Source organism: Pangasianodon hypophthalmus, chromosome 25 (assembly GCF_027358585.1).
Source record: "Pangasianodon hypophthalmus isolate fPanHyp1 chromosome 25, fPanHyp1.pri, whole genome shotgun sequence".
NCBI classification, from domain to species: domain Eukaryota; kingdom Metazoa; phylum Chordata; class Actinopteri; order Siluriformes; family Pangasiidae; genus Pangasianodon; species Pangasianodon hypophthalmus.
In genome coordinates, this window is record NC_069734.1 from 11,127,583 (window position 1) to 11,153,920 (window position 26,338).

Consider the following 26,338-nt stretch of genomic DNA (forward strand, 5'->3'; position numbering starts at 1 on the left):
ATATGGAATAAAACACAACAGGCCATACTAGTATAGGAAAATAATCAACACTGCGAAGTTGATTATTTTCCAATAACAGCACATTCTGAAGTGTTTTCTTCTTCTTATACCACAGCAATTTGACAGAGACTTTTAACCATTTATAGTTAAATTTAATGCTGTGGATTGTCCATGAGAAAATTCCTGTTATCATGTTAATATCTGTTATACACAGTCGTTCCTTCAGCAGTCTCTATTTCCTCCTCTTTCTTGACGTTAATAAGACGCAACGTCCTCTGTCCTGTCTCTGTCCATGGCAGAGAACTTACTGCTACAGTGCTTACACTAGAGACTCCTCCCATGCATGTTAAATAAAAGTCTCCCAACAGAAACCTTCACCATATCAATGATTATACATTTTTCATTGTAAATTGACATGTTTTTTTAATCCATTTATTATTAGCCTGAGACTATATGGAGGATCCCCTATACAAGTCCATGTGAATGAGCTGTTACTACAGAAATGACAACAATTACATTCATATCTACCTGTCATTGGAGATTCAATATTTGCTTCTTTAGTTTTGTGATTGTGACTACCATGTAGCTTGTGACTTTCAAGTTACTAAGTAATGGAAGCTAAAATTTTTTTGCTAAAAATCTACTATAAACTTCAGTAATGCCACACAAACTTCCCAGTGGTTATGGACACAGAGTGGCTAAATATAATCTATAATAATTAACAAAACATCATGTTGGTTGCAGCCATCTTAGACAACTAGTTTTACTTTATTACCTACACACAATCTGGTATAATTCCATGCATGACAACAAGAGGCGGTTTGACTATATCACAGCCTCCACACCCAAATGTTAGAAGGAGGAACTGTATCAGAAAAAAATTTGCAGATTGTAATATTGTCTACCTACATTTGTAAATTCCTATGCTTCAAAATCATTGAAAATTTGGGCATGTCTTTACAGAAAAGATTTTAGGTGACATTAGGTCCAGTCCAAAGCTCAAGATCCTAAACATATGTTTGCTGATTAAATACATTTGAGGTCAGTGTAAAATTGTATACATTAGAATTCTCAGAATGATTCTTTTTAGAGTCTTTTCCATTCTAAGAACTGAATAACTAATGAACAGATATCTGCCAACTCCTTATCTGAGTGTGAGTTTCTACATAGTTTAGGGAAATTGTGCTCTTTAATAAAGTTCAGAGGTTAACGCTGTAGGACTGTGTGTGTGCAGATGGACCAGGGGCCCTGTGCCATCGTGCCGCTGACAATAACGGTCTTTTCCTTCTATACTTTCTTTCTTTCACTAATTGGGAATCTTCTCATCTGAAGGAAGAATGGTCTTTGCTGCACCTTTTTAACACATTCCAAAGTGTGTTTACCTCACAGCGTGTGTCTTTGGATTGTGGAGGCGCACCCCTAACCTAGCATGAGCCACAATAAGGCTATATGAAGCTGGAGGTGTCCGTTTGGACAGACGGAGGCGCACATGCACGCACGCACACAAAACAGCACTGACACACTTTTGTTGCTGCAAGTTAGGAGCCTGCTTTGCATACATTACAATGGGCTGCCAGCACAGGTGCATAATGGGTAAAAAGGATGACTCACATTTCACTGCTCTGCATGAGTTCGATGAGGTCAGTGAACAGGACGTCTCTGTTCCTCTCACAGAAGCCGTCAGCATCGTAGGACACCTGAAGACATGCACACAGATATTTATGCAATATTCATTTGAATAAGACTCATAGCTGATATATCAAAAGGTACATTATAATCCCGATAAGAATCCTGCTACAACAAGCAAAGAACATCCAAAATGGAGGAAATGCTCATTTTAGCAGTGTGCAACAATGATGGGGATATAATATAATTTTAGTAAAGGTGAGGTGTCATGGTGTCATGGTGCACAGCCAGTCAAGAAGTAATATAACTATCTTAAATTTTTTATTTTTAAGCAAACAATTCTAAAGTGCCTAAAGGACCAAACCACAACAATAAAACTCTTGTTCTTTTTGTCACTAATCTTCCGGTTGCGCTTTCGTCATGTCTATTTTGCATGGGGATGCAAACTGCAAATTGTTATTAGTCAGACTGCAGCTTGTAACTTCTCGTAATCTTCTAAGTATTAAGGAAATAGAGCCACACACGTACATACATCAAGGAATTACAAGAATGATTACTTTCATTTTAGTTATGCACTTTTAATTAGGGGGTTTCTGTAGTTAGGAATTTTTTTATTTAGGGAGTCTTTTAAAAAGAAATCGTGCATTATCTGTGGAATGTAGTTATTATAATTCAAATCAGTCTGAAAGTAGTCACGCAGGATTTTTCCCCAACCCTCCCTCTGTCCCAGCATGCCTCATTAAACAAGGGTTATGTGCGAGGGTCCCATACATACATACTTCCTCCTCTGTATACTGTCCCCTCTAAAAGTATTGGAACGGCAAGGACAATTCTTTTGTTTTTGCTGTACACTGAAGACATTTGGATTTGAGATCAAAAGATGAATATGAGATAGATCAGAATTTCAGCTTTCATTTCCTGCTATCTACATGTGTATGTGTTAAACAACTTAGAACATGGCACCTTTTTTGGCAGACCGCCCAATTTTTAGGTGAGCAAAAGCATAGGAACAGATAGTCTTAAAGTAAATTAAAGTAAATAACACTTAATATTTGGTTACATATCCCTTGCTTGCAAAAACTACATCAAGCAGGTAACCCACTGACATCATGAAACTGTTGCATTTTTCTTTTGTGATGTTTTTGTAGACTTCTGGATTCATTCTGATGCTACCATCATGAGTTACATCATCAATAAACATTATTGAGCCCGTTCCAGAAGCAGCCTTGCAAGCCCAAGCCATGACACTGCCTCCACCGTGCTTGTTTTAGATCACTTCTTTCTCCACACTTTGACCTTTCCATCACTTTGGTAGAGGTTAATCTTGGTTCCAGAACTATTATGGCTCATCTCTGTATTTCTTTGCGAATTATAATCTGGCCTTCTGATTCTTACTGCTGATGAGTGGATTGCATCTTGTGGTATGGCCTCTATATTTCTTCTCTCAAAGCCTTCTTAGAATGGTGAATTGTGATACCTTCACCCTGTGGAGGATGCTGGTGATGTCATTGACTTGTCTTTGGGTTTCTTTTTTAACAGGAAATAGTTTTTACTGGCGAATCCCAGGTCTCAGTCCAAGAGTAGACATTCAGAGCTATTAATTGTTTAAATAATCAATCTAACAGGACACACCGGGGCAATAAGAAACACCTGTCAGTCACATGTTCCAATATTTTTGATCACTTAGAAAATGGGTGGGTTCAAACAAAAGGTGCCATGTTCTAAGTTTTTAACACATCTCAATGTAAATATCAGGAAATGAAAGCTGAAATTCTGATCTATCGTCTAATATTCATCTTCTGATCTCAAACCCAAATGTCTTCAGTGTATAGCAAAAACAAACGAACCGGCCTTGCCGTTCCAATACTTTCGGATGGGACTGTATGGGACAACATATGAGGTTGAGAGGGAAAGAAGGCAATATAATCACATGACCCAAACATAAGATAAGGAAATAGAAAACAAAACCCTAACACAGCAGGCAGACACACAGGAAAGAAATAGCTACATAGTGGTCAAAACATGTGAGATTAAATTTAGTAGGTACACTGCCAGTCGGTACGCACTAAACCACAGACTGTCACATGCTGCAAGTTCCTCCACTACAGGTATAACACAATAGGTAGAAGCAGGTAGTGCCGGTAGAACACAATTTTCACATACTAATTAGTACACAAGTAGGCAAATTGAGTTACCACTATAGCATTCATACAAACTCATAATGACAAGTGAAAAAGCCCCTTCCTGCTGCAAACTGGCAAATCAATTCCTGCATTTGTTCCAAAAATTTTTCATAACCAACAGGTTAAATTCAGGTTCAGCAATCTCCCAGCAATCTGCTTACCCAGCTCCTCAAACCTCCTTACTCTCAAGACAGCACTGAAAACAACTGCTATGAGGAAAATGAGCAGAAACAGTTGATTTAACTCAGGGTGTACAGTAAATAATGAATCAAAATATTCCTGTTTAGATTGAGACAACAACAGGTCAGTGACAAAACTGCTGATAAAAAACCTGTCTGCTTTTATTAATGTGCAAAATCTTGCGACTTGTTGAGAAAGCCATTAGCAAGCTAATGAACAGTAATGAATATGGGTCAGGTGTAATGAATATTAATGACTACTAGGGGTGTCAGTGAGAATGAGTTGGAGAGGCAACAATTTATTTAAAAAAAATATATAGACATGATTTTCAGAGTAAAATTCATTTAAGATATGTTTCCTAGAGAAAGAAATAATACAGAATTCCCCAAAATCCTAAGCTATATGGAAGATTTAGATGCATATACAGTACATGAAGACAGACAGATATCAGTGCTCTGACCTTCCCCGCATAGTGGTGGATTATAAAGCCTTGATTCCAGCTGTTGAAGTGCTCATGGTTGTTGATCTGCATGCGCAGCTTCTGCAGCATCGTCTGGTCAGCTCCCTCCCCCTTCGCATGCATCGTAGCACATACATCGTCCAAGATGCACATGATACCTGGGGGATTCTAGGAAAGACAACACAGAAGAACCCAGCTTGACATTCTATACAAGAGAAACAGATAGTCCCTGCCCAATTACTCACAAATTGTAAGTATTAAAACAATGGAGTAGTCATTTATGATCAGGATTACAAGAAAGCTTATACTGGGTGGGAAAGGTGGGATTACTCTGCCCTGTTAATCAGAATGACACAGGATAGGTCAGATAGTGCTCTCCTTCAAGCATTTTCAGCTGCCCTACGATATTTTGAATATGTTGGAGTCTATTTAGGGTTTAAAAAAAAACTCAGATGAACATGTCTGGCTTCCTAAAACATCTTGCACTCAGAGACAGGAGCTTCTTCTTGAGGTCATCCTCTGCTCGCATACTGCTGCAATTTGTCATTTGTCTTCCCATATAATGGAGATGACGGATCTTTCTGTGCTCAAGACAAAGCGAATTAGAAGGCACATTAGCTTGTCTCAGGGTATCTAACAGCCATGGGAAAAGACGGGAAGCTCGTGCCACTGGAGATATCTCAATTTGGCAGACTGTTGAGTTTTACTGGGTGTGTAAAAAAAAAAACTGTTAAAAGGACAGAGCTCATATCATGTCTGTTGAAAGCAGCCAAATAAAACCCAAATTCAGCCTCTTGGCACCTACTTTACTCTCAATGAGGTCGCAGACTATCTTGTTGTTGAAGTACTCAATGGGAGTCCATCGGATTCCTTCTTGTACATACTCCTCCTAGGAGTGGGAAAGAGAAAACGTGAAAAAGAGAGGGAAGACAAAATATATTGACACCTCTTGGAAATCAAGTGCATAAATAAATAAAGTAATTAGTTCAAAAAGTCAGTTCATTCATAACCTGGCATGTCATTATGAGTACCTGCTCTGCTTTCAGTGTAAGCTCAATGAAGATCTGCTGCAGTTTCTCATTCACAAAGTTGATGCAGAACTGTTCAAATCCGTTTTTCTAAAAATACAGAAAACAAGTAGAACAATGAAACCAAAAACCAAATCTTTTACTTTAGAACTGTACCCAAGATAACAAAAATGGGTCTTTTACAGGTTCACCAATGTGTGTGATTAAATTTAGTAGGTACACTGCCAGTCGGTACGCACTAAACCACAGACTGTCACATGCTGCAAGTTCCTCCACTACAGGTAGAACACAATAGGTAGAAGCAGGTAGTGCCGGTAGAACACAATTTTCACATACTAATTAGTACACAAGTAGGCAAATTGAGTTACCACTATAGCATTCATACAAACTCATAATGACAAGTGAAAAAGCCCCTTCCTGCTGCAAACTGGCAAATCAATTCCTGCATTTGTTCCAAAAATTTTTCATAACCAACAGGTTAAATTCAGGTTCAGCAATCTCCCAGCAATCTGCTTACCCAGCTCCTCAAACCTCCTTACTCTCAAGACAGCACTGAAAACAACTGCTATGAGGAAAATGAGCAGAAACAGTTGATTTAACTCAGGGTGTACAGTAAATAATGAATCAAAATATTCCTGTTTAGATTGAGACAACAACAGGTCAGTGACAAAACTGCTGATAAAAAACCTGTCTGCTTTTATTAATGTGCAAAATCTTGCGACTTGTTGAGAAAGCCATTAGCAAGCTAATGAACAGTAATGAATATGGGTCAGGTGTAATGAATATTAATGACTACTAGGGGTGTCAGTGAGAATGAGTTGGAGAGGCAACAATTTATTTAAAAAAAATATATAGACATGATTTTCAGAGTAAAATTCATTTAAGATATGTTTCCTAGAGAAAGAAATAATACAGAATTCCCCAAAATCCTAAGCTATATGGAAGATTTAGATGCATAAGCGAATTAGAAGGCACATTAGCTTGTCTCAGGGTATCTAACAGCCATGGGAAAAGACGGGAAGCTCGTGCCACTGGAGATATCTCAATTTGGCAGACTGTTGAGTTTTACTGGGTTTGTTAAAAAAAACTGTTAAAAGGACAGAGCTCATATCATGTCTGTTGAAAGCAGCCAAATAAAACCCAAATTCAGCCTCTTGGCACCTACTTTACTCTCAATGAGGTCGCAGACTATCTTGTTGTTGAAGTACTCAATGGGAGTCCATCGGTACCCAAGATAACAAAAATGGGTCTTTTACAGGTTCACCAATGTGTGTGTATGTGGAATCTGACTTGAGGAAAGAATGTCACGTTCTAAACATCTGTTATCAAAACTATAAAACCAGAGCAAGCGTTTTTTTTTTATCAGCAATGTCATTGTGTACAATGCAGGTCTCCATATCCCTGAACCTAAAACTGAAACCATGCTGCAGTACTGAGTATGTGAAATTGTTCTCACGACCCGCAACTAAGCACACACAGACAGAATGTATATTACAGTACGCAAAACACAGGAAAATGCTTAAAAAGCTCTGGAGATCAAAAATAAATCACACATATATATCAGAGTTTAGGTAAGGTTTAAAAACAGTCTTTTTTGTAATCCAAGCAGGGAAGACTAAAAGAACAGATCAGATCCATTAAGACTATTATCAGTCTGAAAGAAAAACCTGAATCTATCCAGGAGTAACCAGACAACTAAAAACTACCCCTCCATCATAAGCCTGGAAGCATGCATCTTAAGATCATGCATCATTAAATTAGCATTTGAAATATTTAAATATTGAAATAAAAAATTTATTTCAAACTGATGACATTTAGCATTGTGTTCTACTTGAATTTGACATGAAGGAAAGGAACATTAAAATATTAAGTTATACCTGGAAAATCTCAAATCCATAGATATCCAGAACCCCAATGTTCTCCTCCTGATGATCCTTTACCATGGCTTTATTGATTGACTGGGAAGGAAAAAGAATGACTTTACTTAAACATTAGTTAAGCAGTAGAGTATTATGAAGAATACAGGACAATCAGTGGAGTAATATCAAGAATACGGGACAAATGCACATACCTCTACCAGGTAGTCAAAGACACGAGCATGCAGAGCTTTGGCGAGTGCGTCACGTGTGAAACACGCCTGCTCCACGTTCAGGGTCACATCTATTGACTCAGATTTGCCTCCCCATCTGCCGTCCATCTTACGGCTGGTGAGTTTCTCTTTTAGCCTCTCCTGGTTGATGCCCAGCAGGAAAGCAGGAAATGCAAGGACTAAGCAGAGAAAAATGACATAGTGAGGAGGGGAAAAAATCTGTCTCTCCAAGGAGGAAAAAACAGTGCACTAGAAGACAGTCTGAAAATCTGATGCCGGCTTGCCTGATTTCATGATCTTATACACAAAGCCCTTTTACGGGAACAGCACAATTCTCCAGAGAACAAAGTGGAATGAAGATTTAAACAGATGAATCACAGTCAGTGTTTTTATTAAACCACATCAAAAGCTAAGAGAGGATACTGAGGCACGAGTGAGACATGAGGCAATGTACTGGACCTGACTTCTCTTCCTGTCTGTAATGTAGCCTACTTGCTAAATCAATTTCCCTTCACTAGAGAAAGCCTCTCTAATAGACAGACACACTCCATCATTGCTAGCAACCTCATGGGAAATGAGGGTGTGGTCAAAATGCACAAGTGAGCAGAGCAAAGGGGAAAACTCCTGCTTCTCCATCTGCCTCCCAGAAGAGCTGGGACTGATTGTGAGTCATCCATCTAAGTACTTTCACATTATTATGTGGAATTTAAAATTTCATGATCAGCAGCTTGGTACAGAATGAAGCCTTTCATTTGTACACCTCAATCAGAACAAACAGATTCAGAATTTGAGTAAAATTTGTATTTGATTGACTGACAGTTACATGTAACATGCATTTCAATTTAGCCTTTCAACAAACTGCTAACTCTAAATCTGCCATTGAAATAAATTCACTCTGACTGACAAAACTGTACACAAAGAGAGTATTTAGGGTGTTTGAGTTTTAACCACGTCATTAGCTGAGAAGCTCTGCATGCATACTGAGGTGTGATTTTGTCATTAATACATGCTGCTATGCTGCTTGTCCATGATGTGTTTTTACATCAGCTCCCCTAAATATGTGAAAACCGCTGGCAGCAGACAGGAAGTGGATTTACGGCGAACAGGAAACACACAGATTAGGCAGCAGCAATACTGCGTCTGCTCCCGGCACAGCAGAGCTTTGTGTGAAAATCATTATGCCTCGCATGAAAGGATAGCAAGATGGATTAAAAGGGTGGAGGGAGGGACGAAGCAAACCGACGACTACAGGGTGGGGACAGGGAGAACTGGAAGGGTGGGCTGGCTCAACAGGAAGTTCTGTTTTTCTTGGTGTAATTTTAGTGTGTGATGTAATTCAGTCAGACCCCTGAACCCTGAGGCAAGCTTCATTTTCTGGGTTAATTCAGCATGACTGAGCCTGGCTCCAACCCCCTTTTAACACAGCAAACATTCAGCACGGGGAGATAGAGGGAAAAACTAACGAAAGAAAGAAAAAAAAAAAGAAAAGAAAACACACAGAGTGAAAATGTGTTTCTTGTGACCCTCCAAAGAGCAACCAAGGACACCAAGTGGAGAGGGCGTGGAAAAAACACAAAGAAATATGGCTTCACACATCCAAAAAGAGAAGATGACTTGTCTACTCACACTCCTCACTCTCCACAGCGGCGTAGTTCCCAGACTCTCTGAAGCTGATGTTCCCCAGGTGAAGAATTCCAGCTACAATCTGCAGGACCATGGTGAGGTCCTCGCCTGAAATCCCAATGACACCCATAGCGTGCTAGAGAAAGGGTGAAAGAGAAAGGAGGGGTTACGTTAACAGTGTGCAATGTGTAGTTGCAACTGCCATTTCCCAGCCCATGCCCTCTAAATACTCCTGCGGTGGTTTTAGTTGTAAATAAAAACAGGTGTCTGCTCTGAAGTAGAAACAGAACACTTGCAAGAAAGAATAAAAGCAAAGGTCTAAAAAGCAAGCGTGTGCCTGTAACTAACCCATTTCCCATAACATATGGGTGAACATTCTCATCTTTCTTATCATAAAAATAGAAATGAGATACAAATATCAAATAAAGTTCCACTCACCAGAGTTTCCTGAAAATCATTTTTGTCATTGATGTCATCCACTTTGTAGGATCCTGACTGGTTGAGGTAAGTGTAGTAATCCAGGCTGGTGATTCCCAGACTGCTTCTCTGCTCCCCGGTGGCCCCTTCGATCAACTACGTTACAAAAGTGAACATTCAGGATATTTATTTTCCAGAACTTACTAGACTATAAAATGATGTAGGTACCCAGCGTATGCATGTACCCTGGTAATACTGCTAGACTTGAAACAAGAATTTATACCGTATATTGTAATATTAATCTTATATTACAAATAAACTACAAAACTATGCTGTGCTTCCATCACAGAGCACACTGCAGGGTCAGTCTGGTTTAATTGTATCCTTTCTAATCCAAGAAAAAGAGGCAGAGGAGATGTGTGGAAGCTCCATTATAGCAAAGTCAGACAGTCTTGTTTTTCATCCAGAGAGTTCATGCAGTAAACAGAATAGAGCCGGGTCTTTCCTTTTTCTGAATTCCTCCACTGGTAATCTTTCCTGTCCTCCCCAGAAGAGAGATGAAAAAAATTCCCTAAGGTCTGGTTCTCACCTGGTAGAAGATGTGAAAGCTTCTTTCTCCAGGGTTCCTTGTGACCACGCGAGATTTTTCCAACAGGAAGTTGGAGATTTTTCCGCCATCTGGTTCACCACCGGAGCTGAACTGAATCTCAAAGTATTTGCCCTGCCAGAAGAAACGCGCAGTGTTAAACAGTGTTTAAACACACATATCCTAATACACACCTGCAGCCCATTGTCTTGTGTACTCAGACCTAAAAAAAAAGCCACAGTCAGGCAGAGCAAGGGTGTGATGAGATTCCCAGCAGCACTGAGGCTCCTGAACTCACTGAAACACTATTTATCCTCTAACCCCTTGCTCAACATGGCTGTTCCACTTTTAATCTAAAAGAACACAAAGTACATGAACTGCAAATCTAAACCAAACCCAGGAGAACAAAAATAATGCTGACATCAAAGAGTCTCAGAGACGGCCTGAAACTAAATGATGAGCTTCAGAAGTGGCAAAGTGATTTTTTTTTTATAAATAATATTTTGGTTTAAAGCTTTACTGAATGTAGTTAAGTGTCTGAAACACAGTTTAGGGCTAGAGAGCCTGGGATGGATCTTACCGGCTTTGACTGAAGCTATTATTACAATCATTTTGCTCTTTGCTTCTATTCCAATACAAATAAGTCTCAAACAGCCAACACATACCTCTTCCCAATGACTAAAAGCAGCATAGAAATAGAGTGATTCATGTCTACTGAGTTCACAATAGCTAGATGTATTTCTCCCCTACACACTGTGAAGGGTACTCATGCTCATATATCAGCCTGGCCTCTGAGTGCCTAACCTGGATCCACCCTACCCTCTTTCTCTTCTCTGTTTCCAGCCGTTGACTTCACCTGGCCCTGTTTCGCACTCAAAATGCAGACAGAAAGAGACAGGAGAGGGTAATAATAGGACTCCCTTGCTCTTGCTCTTTTTCTCTCTCTTTCTATTTTAATTGGAAGTTCTTTCTATTTTCTTTAGTCCCCATAAAGCTCTGGAAGCCTCTCAGCTTAAATTCGGTAAACCACATGACTTTAGGAGCACTCTCTTTTATCCATAAAGCCATGGCAGAAGGTAGATCGCTTACGAATCGGCTCGAGTTGTTGTTTCTCAGTGTCTTGGCGTTTCCAAAGGCTTCCAGGAGAGGGTTGGACTGCAGAATGATGTCTTTGACATGCTGCGGAGAAAGAAAGAGTAGCAATGATGATGATGATCATGATGAGGTACCTTGACAACCAAATGCCTGCAACACAGTCTGCATGTCATGGGACACACACACACACACACACACACACACACACACAGACACACACACACAGACACACACACACACAGACACACACACACAAGTCGTCTCGCCTGGATTGCATTATCTGCTCCAAACCATCTGCAGATCAGGAGCACATGCCTTTTAAATCAGCAAGCTGATCGAGAAACGCATCTTTTATTATACACAGACGTTGTATGGAAGCATTTCTGGGGAGCCTATAAACTCAGCTGCTGTCATCTGTGAATATAACTTGAGTGCAATTCAGAAGGCGGTCTAGCAGTATGGGCAAGCATACTCCAGAATATCCAAAAGGTCAAAGATCGTTATTTGAATCAATTACAGCAGTGTGTTGTTTGCATATGTAAGGACAGATGCACAAATAATTTTCATAGGATAGAGACATCAGTCAGTGTTAAGAAAAGACTGATGAATTATTTGTTTGTAAGGCAATTACATTCTATTTAATGTACTGTATTAGAACTCTTTGCTTAGATAATGCAAATTTCCCTTTATGGTTATGAGTCAAGTATTACTAAAATCCATTAACTGTAAATCAGAGAGAAAGGGGAGGGGGAGAGGGAGAGAGAGCGAGAGAGAGAGAGAGAGAGAGAGAGAGACTCACACTATAATGGTCAGGGTGTAGTGTATCACTGAGAGTCAAATAACAAGACAGAAAAGGCAACCATGACATAATGTGTCATATGAGGGAATGCACAATGGCAAGAGAACATTAGAGTGTTAATTCAATACAACGCTTAGTTCAAGGGTATAACAGACACTTTAATGGTGAGCTAAATACCATATCAACAAAAATACCAGAAAATCCAGTCACCCATTTATTTCCATTTGCAGTGAGTGTAAGAGCACACACACACACACACACACACACACAAACACAAAGAAGCACAATACATCACATTCTCATCAAAATAAATTAGATCACCAGAACCTGCAATGGTGACTTCATTAAATGTTACAGAGTGGTAATGCTGCTCAGAGCTGTAAAATCACAGAAGCTTTTTTTCAAGCTTTTATGACTGCATCTGTTTGAGGAAATGAATCTGGTGAAAAAAAAACTGTCTGCATTTTGAGCCAAATGCACACTCAAATCAGTTCCACCAAATAGATGCAGTCATAAAAAGCTTAATAATAAAGCTTTACAGCATCTTTTATGAAACAGGGGAAGCTGAAAATTTCACTGGAAAACCCAACTTTTATAACAATTCAATTATTGTAAAAAAAAAAAAAAGATATAAAAATAGATGGATGGCAAAGGAAGATGGGTTTTTGGTGTCCTATTCTGTTCAAAACAATTTCCACCTTCATCTGATTTTGCAGGTTGCTGTCAGTATAGACATGTGGGACTCACCTGTACTTTAGGTCCTCCTCCTGACACTCTTGAGATGTAGCTCATAATGTATTTGGCTGCGACTGTCTTCCCAGCACCACTCTCACCACTATGAGACACAGAAAGCGGAGTCAAAAACTGCAGTCCACACATAACAGGCCCACAGAGTGCTGTGTCATCAGAACACTCAGAAAGCTAAGTACATTCTCAGCATCCATCAGCAGAGCTGACCGCTGTTCCACAAATAAACATTTGACTATTTTCATTACCATGGATGCACTATTTTAGGGAGGCAGGCACAAGAACAGGGAACACAGTGAGCTATCTTAGTTTGAGGACAATAAACTCTGACAAACTCTGACCCAGCAATTTAAGATACTTTTTAAATTCTTATGGATGGCATGGTAGCGGAGTGGGAAGAGTTCCAGGATCCCTGGTTTGGTCCTGAACTCAAGTTACTTTGTGTGTTTCTCATGTTCTTATCATATCTGTGGGTGAACCTCTGGGTTCTTGGTTTCCTCCCACCTCTCAAAAACATTCCAGTAGGTGGACTGGCTACTTTCCCATAGGTGTGAATGAACGCTTGAATGAGTATGTGAATATCTGTGTGCCATGAAGACTGGAGTCCCATTCAGGGTGTCTTTCCACTTTGTGTCCAGTGTTCCTGAGACAGGCTCTGGATCCACTGCAACCCTGACCAGGATAAAGCATTTACTGAGGATAAATGAAATGAATGAATTTAAATACTTAGTTCCGAAAGCTAATATTTCCCCACACACAACACAAATGATACACAAAAAAAACCCCAAAAAGACACTTTTACTCAAATTGTGAAAAGTAGCCCTAAAATTTATTTACAGCACAAGATACCAGACTACTCAAAAGCCATCTTTCCCGAAGCTGGTCAGAATTTGGGGCAGTGGCCAATGGTTTGGGTAACTAATCAGAAGGTTGCGAGGTCAATTCTCAGCATCACCAAACTCCCTATGCTAGGTCCTTGAGCGAGCCCTTTCGACACTTAACTGCTCAACTACAACCTGTTTCAATTATAAGTTGCCTTGGATAAAAGTATCAGTCAAATGAATAAATGTAAATGTTTTGGTGAAATATTTCATCTGCCAATTAATAGAATAGAAAGGAAATAAAATGTTACAATGCAGGATTAAGGGAGATGGTTAAAGTGTGAATTTGTAGACACTGAAAACAAATTACTAAGTGTTTACATGGGCTTACTACATAAATGACATGAATAAAACCCTAATTTATATAAATGACATGAACAGAACCCTCATTATGTCGGAATAGTTGAAATTTCTTAATAGCGATGAGTTCAGAAGTTATTAGGCAATGTTGGCATTTCACATTACGTTACGGTACAACCCATGGACGTTTGGTTAGTGGTTGATGTGTAATTACAACGTCATTCTACTTAAACAGAATTTTTCCTTAGTAATTTACAAACAGATCTGTAGGAAGTTCATATTCTCACGTTCTCTATCTTACTGTTACTATGCCATTAGACTGTACGTATAAAATATTTGACAGTTAGCTAGCTAATTTGTTTTTGCGTCTGTCATTACATTTGTGCCTTGCAAGTCTTTTCACAACTTGACTACTAGCACATGACTGTTCGTCCTTCCATTTTGAAAATACAAATAAATGGTTTGCATTTGAATGCACCATTAGATGTGTATGTATCAGTGTTTTAGACTGATGCGTTCTTGACTTCAGTCACTGTATGAGGCTGCAAAACTGTGATCTCATTGTAAAAGTAATCACAAAGCTTGCTGAATTAACAGAACAACTACTATACCCTGACTTCCTACACACGGACGACAGTTTCCTTTGAGCATTCCCCATTCTCTTCCTTCCATATGACAAAAATAGCCTAGTTTCATAAATGCACCATTATAAACCAAAATAATCAGTTAGAGCCTGTTTCCGTCACACTGGAGTTGACTCCTGCTTTGAGTTTGCCACAGCCTCACATATTCAGAGCAGAATCGGGTGTGATTTTATGTATTTCGTTAGTAATCTTGTTGGTAATACTTTTTAGAGCCGATGCAGCTATGAGCCATTGGAGAAGGCCACAGGAAACACTCAGTGACCCATGACGTTACACGACAGTAACTCTATACACCTATTCGTTTCAGCCAATTTCATCCTGAGAAGCCTTCTACTGTGTCTTGCAGTTAGGGCTTTCATTCACACACACACACACACACACACACACACACACACACACACACAATCTTAACTCATATGTGTTTATACACACGCTAACACACAGCCACTGTCCACTTTATTAGGAACACCAGCATACCTGCTCATTCATGCAATTATCCAATCAGCCAATCACGTATGCAGCAGCGCAATGCATAAAATCATGTTGATACAGGTCAAGAGATTCAGTTGTTCAAATCAAACATCACAATGTAATTCACTGTGGTATGGTTGTTGGTGCCAGATGGGCTGCTTTGAGTATTTCAGGAACTGCTGATCTCCTGGGATTTTCATGGACAACACTTAGAGTTTACGCATAATGATGTGAAAAAACAAAAAACACCCAGTGCACTGTAGTTCTGCAGGTGCAAACGGCTTGTTTCGTACTCTTTCAAGCTCATGGGAACTCAAACAGACGTAACACAAACAAACGACCACTCACAACCGTGGTGAGCAGAAAAGCATCTCAGAAAGCACAACACATTGAAACTTGAGGCAGATGGGCTACAACAGCAGAAGACCATATCTGGTTCCTGGAACAGAAATCTGAAGCTACAGTGAGCACAGACTCACTGAAACTAGACAGCTGAAGCGTGGAAAAACGTCGCCTGGTTGCCACATGATTGGCTGATTGGATAATTGCATGAATGTGCAGGTGCTCTTAATAAAGTAGATGTATATGTTTATAATATGCGACTCTGCGACTCCACATCTGAGTGATGTTGGCTTTCCACTATGAAGGAAATGAGTAATACAGATATTCGCACTTCTCAAGCCTTCTCATTCCACACCAAAGGTTGACGCTTCAGTCTGAGTGCTATTTTTACTCCTGGTCTGTAGGAGTTCTCCATTGTATATTGTAATTTCACTGCTAAAGACATTTTACTACATGGATTTATTGGCCAAATATGGACACAAGAGAAAAACAGAAACACCAGGGCCGCCAGTATTTCCTGTGAACCTTGTCAGCTTCATTCAACACACTGTGATAAAACTCATTACCTCTTAGCCAAAACAGACACAGTACCGCACTGCACAATCCAAGTGTTGGTATTCTTTAAACTGTATGTGCGGTCTGGCCTTTTGTGGCAAAGTCACATCATGGACTGATAATGAGGTGATGAGGTGTCACTGACTCCCTGGGAATTACCTCTATTCTCTCTGTATCCTTACCTCTGTTCTACTGAGGGACAATTTCCTCTCTAAATGGCTTCCTCCACATGAAAAAGCCTGTTTTTATGAAATGGATCCGCAGCTTCCGTCACCATTGTGATGGTGAAACAATGGGAGTCTATGCCATAGTTAGGTCACATGGTTATGTATGAGCTTCTTCAAAACAGCAAGCGGAAGAACCTGAGACCTGACCAAAAGCAAAGCCACTGACTCAGTATCTCTTATTCTCTATATACTCTATATCTCTTGTAAGAACTGTGCTCACAGAAATCGCAGTAACATGTTAGAAGGGAGTAGAAAATTCCAATAGCCTGTAGAGTCGCACAATCTCACAAAGACTGCATAATAAAAAGAAAAGGAAGTCTGAAAAAGAGATGAACTAAGGTGCTGGGAGGTAGCAGTAAGTGAAACAGCTCCTTTCATGATGGAGATCTTTAATAATAACAGAATGGTAAAAGTGCTGTGCTGACCACATAATGCCTGAGCAGCAGTTTCATGCAGGGGCTTTGTTTGCTAATCTGACCAATCACAATCCCACTTCCAGTTTATTTTATGGTCAAACTGTGCTGGTAACAGCCTGCTGGACAAACAAACCAGAGGATAATGCTGAAGCATGAGCCATTCGCCATGACGTAAGCAATACAGTCACAACCCAGGCCTCAGCTGACCAGCAGACCACCAGCACACACCACAAACCAGAACATGGCTTCCCCCCATTCTTGTCTACATTTGCCCTCTCTCTCTCTCTCTCTCTCTCTCTCTGTCTCTCTCTGTCTCTCTCTGTCTCTCTCTGAAAAGTAGCAATGAAATATTGTACAGTAACTATATACCCCAATCTTCTATCAGCGTTGCACTTGAAAAGAGGGAAAAGAATATAATGCTGTAGCATTTGGGGAAACTGAAATAATGTATTGGGGTGGGACAGTAGCACAGCAGGTAGCATATACAGGATTTCCTTGAGTCTAATTATAAGAAGATTTTAGAATTATGTACATTTGCACATCCTTGTTTCACTTACTGCTAACTCATCATTTACAGCAGCAGGAGCCTGCGAGACTATTCCAGGTGAACTTCCTGCACTGAGGAAGCAGGAAACAGGAAAATAAATAGCTGTTGCCCTTTGTTTTCTTACCTACATACTAGAGAAAAATATGCAAATATCCACCAAGCGTAACTTGAGATAACATATACTGAATCTTCTATAAATTACATAACACTGACTTGCTGAAGATTTTAATAACTGGAGTGACTGAGTGTAGAAAGTAGTGTAAAAATACACACATGCACACACACACACATTCCTCTCAGTTGGTCTCAAAGGAGCCAGCCAGCATCCAAATCACCTGTTAATGTGGTTGAGCTGGTCGGGCCTGCTTTCCTCCCATCCATTAAGCACAGGTCATTAATTGTCTCCTGACATTCACCGAAGTAAAAAACCTGCCACGTGTGCATTACTGTTATAGCTACGAACTCATTATAGCCACCGCCTTACCCAACAAAGACAACTCCCATGTGGCTGAGAAAGGTGAGTCAGACTATTTGTGTGCCTACCTGATAATAACACATTGGCTTTCACGGTCAATCATCATGTTTCTGTACATATTGTCTGCCAGTGCGTAGATATGAGGAGGGTTTTCATACTGAGCCTAAAGAAAAAAAAGAGGGAATAATTAGAGCAGTTAAAAAATATAATAAATAACAAACTGACAGCATAAACTCCCACGGGTTATTAGTTTGTGCCAAGAGGCTACAGCCAGCTGTCAGTGCTCAGGCTAAGAGAGAGGACGCAAACATGCTGTTGTGTAGAGATGCTGCCAGGTGACTTCCTGATAAGACAGGTCTGAGCTACATTCCCTTTACCTAAGAATGCAGTGGGTACAAGTTTCTGGACCACACCTTATTTCTTCCCAAAAAAAAAAAAAAAAACACCTTCTTCTGTGCCAAGAGAAAATAATTACTAAAATAAATATTAGTTCTATAAATGTGTGGGTTTTGGATTTTACTTTTGGGACCAATGGATTTCACACTGTATGTTTCATGCAAAGAAAAACACATTCTGGCTTTCATTTTTTCTCTTTTTTTTTCAGTTCCAATATAATACTTACTGCTCCTTGGTACATCTCCACCTCCTTCTCCCCAAAGTATGGCATTTGTTTAAAAGGGTTAACAGATATGAGCACAGGTCCAATGTATGTCTGTGTACATAGGTCAAGGGTTAAAAGGCATTTAATCCAGGCACAGCCCATTATACATTGTATTACACAGAGGCTCTCCCATTGTTAAATAATAATAAGCTTAGATTCATTTAGACCTAGATATCACAATCATTACATCATTGCCACTGTGATGATTAATCATGTAGTTTTCCCAGTGCTAAACTGGTAGCTATAAGCTTTTGTTTTCTTGTCAGGACAATTAGCCTTCTAGCTCCAAAATATGCCTCAGGTGATCGACTACATTTACATTAAAGGGAAAACTGAGTAAACTTTGTCAAAACTCTTTTCGTTAGACTAATCAGTTGTTAAAAATGTAATGCGCTAATACTGACAAATGAAAAGTGATCTAAAAATGGATGATGCCGATGATAGCACTGAGCATCTGTCATGTGGTGGCAGAGGAACTTCTGTCTGATAGGTCATAGGTCTGATAGAGGTTTGCAAAGGCAGTACTGTCTCCTCTGAATAGAGCCACTTGGCGGCTGCTGCTCATTGCAAATAAAGGAAGCATTGAGCTTGACTCACGCTGACCTCAGTCCCATATGCCGCTGACTACAACACTGCATCACTGTTACTATTTTCTGACCACAATCACAGCACTTAGTTTGGGTTAAAACTTCCAATGGCCCAAATCAGCTATCAACCCTTAATCCTAATAAGGCCAGAGAAGTTTATGACCCCTGAGATTTCAGTGGGATCATTTAGCATTTCTGTAAAGGGTAAATAGGCAGTGGCTCCGTTATTATGAATGAAGTCTTGAATGTTGCCACGTACCTTGACTATATACATTACACAGCACAGATATAATCCAGGATTGCTCGGTTTAGATCTAAAGCACAAAATCCAAAGAGACCTTCACAACCTTCCAGTAGAAGAGTTACATCTTTGATTAAAACAATGATTGATGTTGTGAAAAAACAAAAGGGTTGATGGGAGTCTTAACATAGCTTTCCAATTGTTATTGACAATCAACAGACATGACAAGTCAGATAAACCATTCTGAGTTGCATAGAACATTGTACAAACCTCCTAACAGCTACACACATATAACAGACCTACCTAATATCTGTTTTTGTAGATTGCTGGATCAGAATGGCTTGGGCTGTAAATGTTTGGCTAAGCCTGAGTAGAGCCAGTATAATCAAGATTTAATCTATGGTGTGGTGGAACAGATCCAAGAGCACAATTGAAGAAAGTGCAGGAAATCATTCTTCATCCAAATCGGTATCAATACCTCCATAAATAACTGAGCCAAAGCCTGAGAAGAACTGTACAACATAACACATCAATCAAGATCCTGTTAAATATAACAGGCACATTTAAAATGGCATTTACTGCACTTCTGATGGCTCTCATATCCCTAGTTTTGCCCCCTTACTGATCTTAGCTCATGTGAGGTTATAGTCATAAAGGATACAAAAATGTAGTCATCCATATATCTCTTCTTGAGGTTTTCCACAATGGCGTCTTCATTGATTTTGGTGAGTAGCACCATGTCGTCCACACCACTCTGCTTGACATTGTGGCTCTGCCAGTGGTACCGGTAGTGTCCCCGGCTCCCCTGTTAGAACACAAACACACCACATTCACACATTTTATTTAAAAATTAAAACACCTTCACAGCACCTCAGATATTCTCTTCACATAAACCTGACCTTGTTTTTACCTTCGAGATAATGCACATAATATTCATTTGCATACTTACACAACACAGTACATAAGAGAACTGCTTTTCATACTGCACGTGTATAATGTCTTCAGAGAACAGCTAAGCTATTCTCAGTAATGAGTTCAGTATATATCATGTTTTGTGTATGGTTGGTTTCAGGAAATATGAATTCCATTGTTCCTGTATGGAAAACAGCACAGCATTGTTAAAGGACTGCTTGAGACGTATGTTCACAGGTCAAATCAGAAGAATGCACTGTTTCCCATCTACACCAATGACTACACACCCAAAGACAGGCCCTGAATACAACCTTGTCACTGCACAGCTGGCTTTGGTGTATTTCCTTCACCAGCAAACCTATTCCAAACCTTGCGAAATCACAGAAATTGCTGACACTCACAGTGTAAAAACCGTCCACTCAGTGAAGTGACCGCATCCGACTTACTGACCAACGCATTTGGAACACCGTCTGTTTTCTCTCAACACAGTAGATGATGACTTTGTTTTTTCTAAACTCATGAAAAGTGCAGTGTCAGGCAAATCTTCCCCATCCACTGCAAATACTGCTTTTGATGCCTGCATTTCTCAGATCTCAAGTCCGTCCTCTTCCTCTCTCTCTATCTGTTTCTCTCTTTTGATTTTGCAGTGTACGCAGTGGGATATCATTCATCATGGTCATTCATCATGGGCAGTGAGCCAGTGTCAACTGAGGCCACAACACAGCATGATCAACTTTACTCTTGAGATATTCAGGCATTAAAAGCATCAATCAACATTTGCACACTCTTGCCAGAGAACATGCACAGAAAACATCATATTCAACGTCATCTAAGTTTAACTATCTTTTCCAGATTTAGCGTGGTCAGTTTGAAGGCTTGGTATGTCTGTTCTTCTCCTTTAGTATTTTTCCAGATCTCTGGGATGCTCTGATTGTTTTATAGAAATGTTATTTAAATCCTTATATTACTTAAATTCTTATATTACATTACAATCTGAAAAAACACACACAGTGGAGAAGGACATGATGAAAAAGTATATCTAAAAGTAGATCTAAAATTTTTTTCTGTTCCAAATGAGCTTAAATGAACTCTGTTCAGGAGTAAGTAAACCAAAGAGGGTAAATTACAGGAAAGGAAAGGACTACAAAAACCACTTCAGCACTTTATTAGACCATTGTTAGAACTACACGTTGGGGTGGGAGCATTGTGTTTTCACTAGCTAAATAAATACCTCTCTACTTTTACTAACTCCATCTTGAATAGACTACAACAAAGAATCTTAACCACCTTTCGGATATTATTTTTGCCTTTGTCTTGCAATTTGGTTTTGCAGTAAAAATGTCCTAAATCACAGCTCAAACGATTTTCCACATGGTAGCCATTAACATGTTTACAGCAGACATCACATCACAGGAAGATACCTCTCTTTGGAAAACAGGTAGTGGGTGTCATTTTGGAGTGATGTCACCTCATTAGATGGGATCTCATTAGGACCTGGAGGAGAATATAAACAAAAGGGAGCCAGGAAGCCTATGATTAAGCAAAAAAAAAAAACAAAACATAAATGCAGGTCTAGGACCATTTCACACCATCCAGATTTTAATCTCAGCCTTCATAACAGAAACAGGAGAAACAAATCTCAGACCACCTAACACCATTTCTGTCTGGTCTGCTCTGTTTTCGGTCTGGACTTCTTTGCAATCAGGCTTTTCACAAAAGCAGTGGAATGTGAGTTCAGCTGTGCCATAAAAAATTCTCTCTGAAGCCCAAATGCTCTTTAGGACCATTCTTCTCCCACCACGTGTTCCTGACAGAACTGAAGCCAAACCAGCAGCTCATGCAGCTCTCTATACAAAGTGTATCAGCTGCTGCTTTGTAGTCCTAGTATTATAATAAACATACATCAAGCATTCTGCAGAATTATGACCAAAACTATAAAGTTTATTATTTATTTTTTGTTACCATTTTTAGCAACAGCCATGATTAATTGATGTTAATTTCATTAAATAATCACGGCTGTTGCTAAAAATGGTAACAAAAAATAAATAATCTTATCTTCAAGTACCTTTGTACACTATCTAAATTTTTTTATTTTACCTGCTCTTAAATACTTCTAACACAACTAGTTAAGCTGATGAGTCGAGAAGGATTGGAAAACACTACAGTATTGTACCAAATGCCACACGTGGAGTAGCTTGTACTGAGAACTTGTCCTACCCAAAGCTCCTTTCAGTAGGACCAATCATAGCAGACATGGTTGCTGAAAACAAGTTGAAGAATTCTGGGTGTACCAAAGGAGCAACAGGTGACAATTAATTTCTTAAGTACTTGCACAACACGGAGATGCAAAGCAACAACAGTGGCACAGCAACAAGTGACATTTAGACTGAGATTTTCTAAATTTCTACGCAAATTAGGTATGCGTTAAAGTGACAAATCCAAATGACTAGCTTGAATGATTCCTCAGACCAATCATTTGGCTTATGTGGTCTGAGCATTTTAACTTCCCCACTCACAACCTTAGCTCCTACCTGCAGTTGTACCCATGCAGTGCTAACTCACAAAAAGTGCAAGAAAAAATTGTAAGCATGGCTTCATCTTATCCTGTCATAGATGACCTCTTGTTAAATGTGTATAGAAACATTACGAAGAAAAATGAAGCTTGGAATGAAATAGCAGAGATCGTAGGTGCCTCTGGAGTATATGCAGCTAGTATAGTTTGCTTGCTTTGCTAATTTGCCACTGAAGTCTAGCCCCACTGATTAGTGCATTATTTAATTTGTATTTAAATAGTCAACTTCAAAAGCTATATATACATAGCTACTACTACAGTGCACACCCACAAGCGACAACAGTAGTGGTCTCTACGCATCCACAAGAGACCACTACAAGCAACACAAGCGACTTGTGCTACTGTGAACGTAAGGTACGTAGCTGTGAACATAAGGTACGTAGCTGATGTCACCAAAGTACAGACCTCAAGGAGGGCTTTTAGTCCCATTTCACTCAACATTGACAGTCTAAACACAGGAAGAGCATTAAAAATGTATTTTCCAATTAATATATGATTAATTCTGTCTCAAAAGAAGTGGCACACAACTACAGCACCCATTCACTTGTTCCTCTAAAAAAAGATATTCCTGAGGTTCCTAAATTATGTTTTAAATACTAAACACCATGCATGAAATATACTACGGCATTTATATATGCTGTGGCTTTTTAAAGCCCAGGCAGAACATTATTTAAAACTGTTCCACATCCAGACTGGAGCTTTAGAGAACCTGGAGAACAAAGTTTATCTTTAAAAATCCAAGGACACATAGTCATTTTACAGAGACAGATTTGTTCCCGCTGTGCTTATTTAGGAAAGATAATGTTCTGTTGGGAAAGGGAGAGGTTGAAAAGCGGAAACACAAGAGGCAAAAGTTCAGAATACTTCTGTGGTCCACCCAGAATCGACAAGTGCTCCTTTTAGAGCGTAATAATGGGTGCTCCTGTTATGTCATACACATTCCATGCTGTTACGATCCAAAAACTGACCCTTAGCTATGAAATAACATTCAGCACAAGCCATTTAATATAAAGACTGGCTTCCATAAAAAGCAGGCAGCATACTACATTTAAAAACAGGCTTTTTTTTTTTTTTTTTAAAGAAGGCACTGCGAAGTATACAATTGCAAACTACTACTTGCCTGCTTCATAACACAGCGCTAAATGGAGGCCTGCAGTACGAGGGAGATGAAGCTGTACTGGGTGGCCTGATTGTAAGTGGTTTGCGATATAAGGAAGCCTACAATATCACCATCTCTTTGGGAGTAGCATGAACCTCACTGAGAGTCCAGGAGCACAGTGTAAATACTATCTGGCTTTGGCTTCCACGGTTCTTCATGAATGGCATAAACCTTTTATTTATCTACATTTAAATGACCACATTAGGAATAGAAGCAAATGTATATCAGTTGCAGCCAAAAAAAATTACACAGTTCTTTCACCCTGAAAAATTGAGGCAGCTTCTTCTCGTCTACAAGCCTTCAGGTGTGTGCATTCAAACCAGTTAGCATATAAAAATCTGAGAATCTCAGCAGAAAAAAAAGAAAAGAAAAAAAAAAACACTAAAGTCTGTTTTACCCGTAAAAAGGAATGGGGGTAAATTTTTGCGACATATTTTCCTCATAAAGTGCTGGAAGAGACCATTAACCCAAAAATGTAATCCAGCAGAAGTTGAAGAATTTCTGCAGCACCAGCCCCAGATCCATACAGTCTGGCAGTTCCCAAATGCAAATTCCATGGCCTTATATGGCGCGTGTGGAGCGGAGTCAGGCCGGGCACAGGAAATGGCTGGGTCTGATTCAGTATCACAGTCAGGCGGCACTTTCCCCCTCCCCTTAAAACTTCACTCCACTTCTCAGACATCTGGTTTTCACACCACCGGCTGTTTTTATAAAGTTTCTCAGAATTGGAAATACTGAGAGAGAAGAGGTTATTCCTTCTCTGTCCTGACATTTTGTATTGAAAGGGAAGACACAATAGTCACCCAACAGAATCAACAGTCACTCTAAACACTCAAGCATATACAGTATGGGCATGACATTTTATCTGTTCAACTACATTTAACTGTAAGTTAAATTGTAGAAGGTCAGTTACCCATCCATATTAAAGCTTAATCCTAAACTCTAAGCCACTTCAGGAGATCCTCAGCAGATTAGGAGGAGAAAGAGCAAATCAATTATTGACTGGACCCTTTCAGTTTCATCTGGGTAAAGAGATGGTTGAATGATGAGAAGGAGAAGGTGGAACTATGATCGGTGATACAAAATAAAAATTTAAACTTTAACAAATCAATGAATAACTGATACAAAGCATGGCATATGAAACCAGAAGGAGGTTAATCTTGTTACACTGTTACAAGTAGATCACAGGTATTTTTCAAGTGTTGGACAGGATGAGCACATATTTACAGAAAAATCTGTAATCATTCATAAAGTGTGACCATTAGACTTTCAGTTCCTGAGACCCTTTAGAGGAGGAGTCTTCAAGTTGGCATGTTAGCATACCTCACTTCCTTAAACCCCTGGGTCAATACCAGCAGTTCCAATAGACCAGCAGTATTCAGCTAAAATCTGTTAAGGTCCTTGCTTCTAAAGGTCCAGATAAGCAACTAGCATGACTGAATGGTGACCTGGTACCTTTTAATGCACCATAAACCATTAATGATTAGTTCATGGCTTTAAATAAGTTGTTTGCAGTGATTATGTGGCACTTCACATTATGACTTTTGGCTAACTCCAGGGATCTGAACAGATGAGGTGTCTGTTTTGATGACGAAGTGGAGAATAAGCGCATACTACTGTGTCCAGTCATCTTTGTTGTCACTTGAGATGCCTTCAGCAAAATAATTTACATAAATGCATGTGATTGGTGGCAACAGAGGATCTGCTACAGAAGCTGTGACGGTTTCGAAAGCTGGAGTTGCTGAACTACAGCCAGGTTTTTTTCATACATCAGTTGGTTCTGCTGCAGTATATTTCGAGTCCTCAGTTCGGTCTGCTGAAATCGTTTGCTGGGTATGCATACTGACCACAATATGCTAGTTGATGATTCTCCAAGGGCAGTTAATTTTGAGATTTTTATCCACCTGTTGTATTGTGAAATTTATGCAAGTAACACTTATAAAAGGGCTTCCTGGAGGGACAGAAATGATTTAGTGTGTTTGCAAACTATGGGATATTCATTAGCCCCAGTGTATAAACTTGGCAGACCACATAGACATAAATGGTCCTGGAACACGACTGACAAACAGCTCCAAGTTGGCACAAGAGCAAACCCTTAGTCTTGAGTACTATCGGCTCCTGTGTACAGAATAAAGGGGATAATAACTCTATTTCAGTGCCAGGGAGATGGTGCCAAGCTTGCTCCCTTGGACTAAGTGTGGTGTCTCTCCATCAGAATGTTACAAACGAAAACAGAGAAGTTCTCACATTAAAACCAGAAAAACATGAAATGAAAACATTAATATCTTGGAAAACATATATACTATTAACAAAACATCCACTTCCTAAACACCTGACAGCATAAAGACAGTCAGTGAAGTGAAGATTTGAAATGATACTTTATCTGCCATCATAAAGTTGATATATTTATTCTATTATACCACACAAAGTTGAGTTACACCACAAGGGCTTTAAGGTTTTTGACATAATCAAACTCTAAGAAAGCCAGTGATTATGTATGACGTAATGCTTCACT

At 39.5% G+C, this 26,338-nt stretch overlaps 1 protein-coding gene across 2 annotated transcripts in view; it reads right to left on the bottom strand.

Moving 5' to 3' along the window:
• The window catches only part of myo1ea (myosin IEa), a 54,195-nt gene that overhangs the window by 17,948 nt on the left and 9,909 nt on the right, over positions 1-26,338 (bottom strand). For both annotated transcript variants that reach the window (XM_053229342.1, XM_053229340.1), the window contains exons 2-15: positions 19,842-19,985; positions 18,314-18,403; positions 17,760-17,854; positions 12,834-12,921; positions 11,282-11,371; positions 10,196-10,327; positions 9,628-9,762; positions 9,193-9,325; positions 7,549-7,745; positions 7,355-7,435; positions 5,481-5,567; positions 5,255-5,338; positions 4,450-4,617; positions 1,612-1,697 (exon numbers count right to left, since the gene is read on the bottom strand). In XM_053229342.1, coding sequence (XP_053085317.1) covers positions 1,612-1,697; positions 4,450-4,617; positions 5,255-5,338; positions 5,481-5,567; positions 7,355-7,435; positions 7,549-7,745; positions 9,193-9,325; positions 9,628-9,762; positions 10,196-10,327; positions 11,282-11,371; positions 12,834-12,921; positions 17,760-17,854; positions 18,314-18,403; positions 19,842-19,985 — 1,610 coding nt within the window. The remainder of the gene's footprint in view (positions 1-1,611; positions 1,698-4,449; positions 4,618-5,254; positions 5,339-5,480; positions 5,568-7,354; positions 7,436-7,548; positions 7,746-9,192; positions 9,326-9,627; positions 9,763-10,195; positions 10,328-11,281; positions 11,372-12,833; positions 12,922-17,759; positions 17,855-18,313; positions 18,404-19,841; positions 19,986-26,338) is intronic.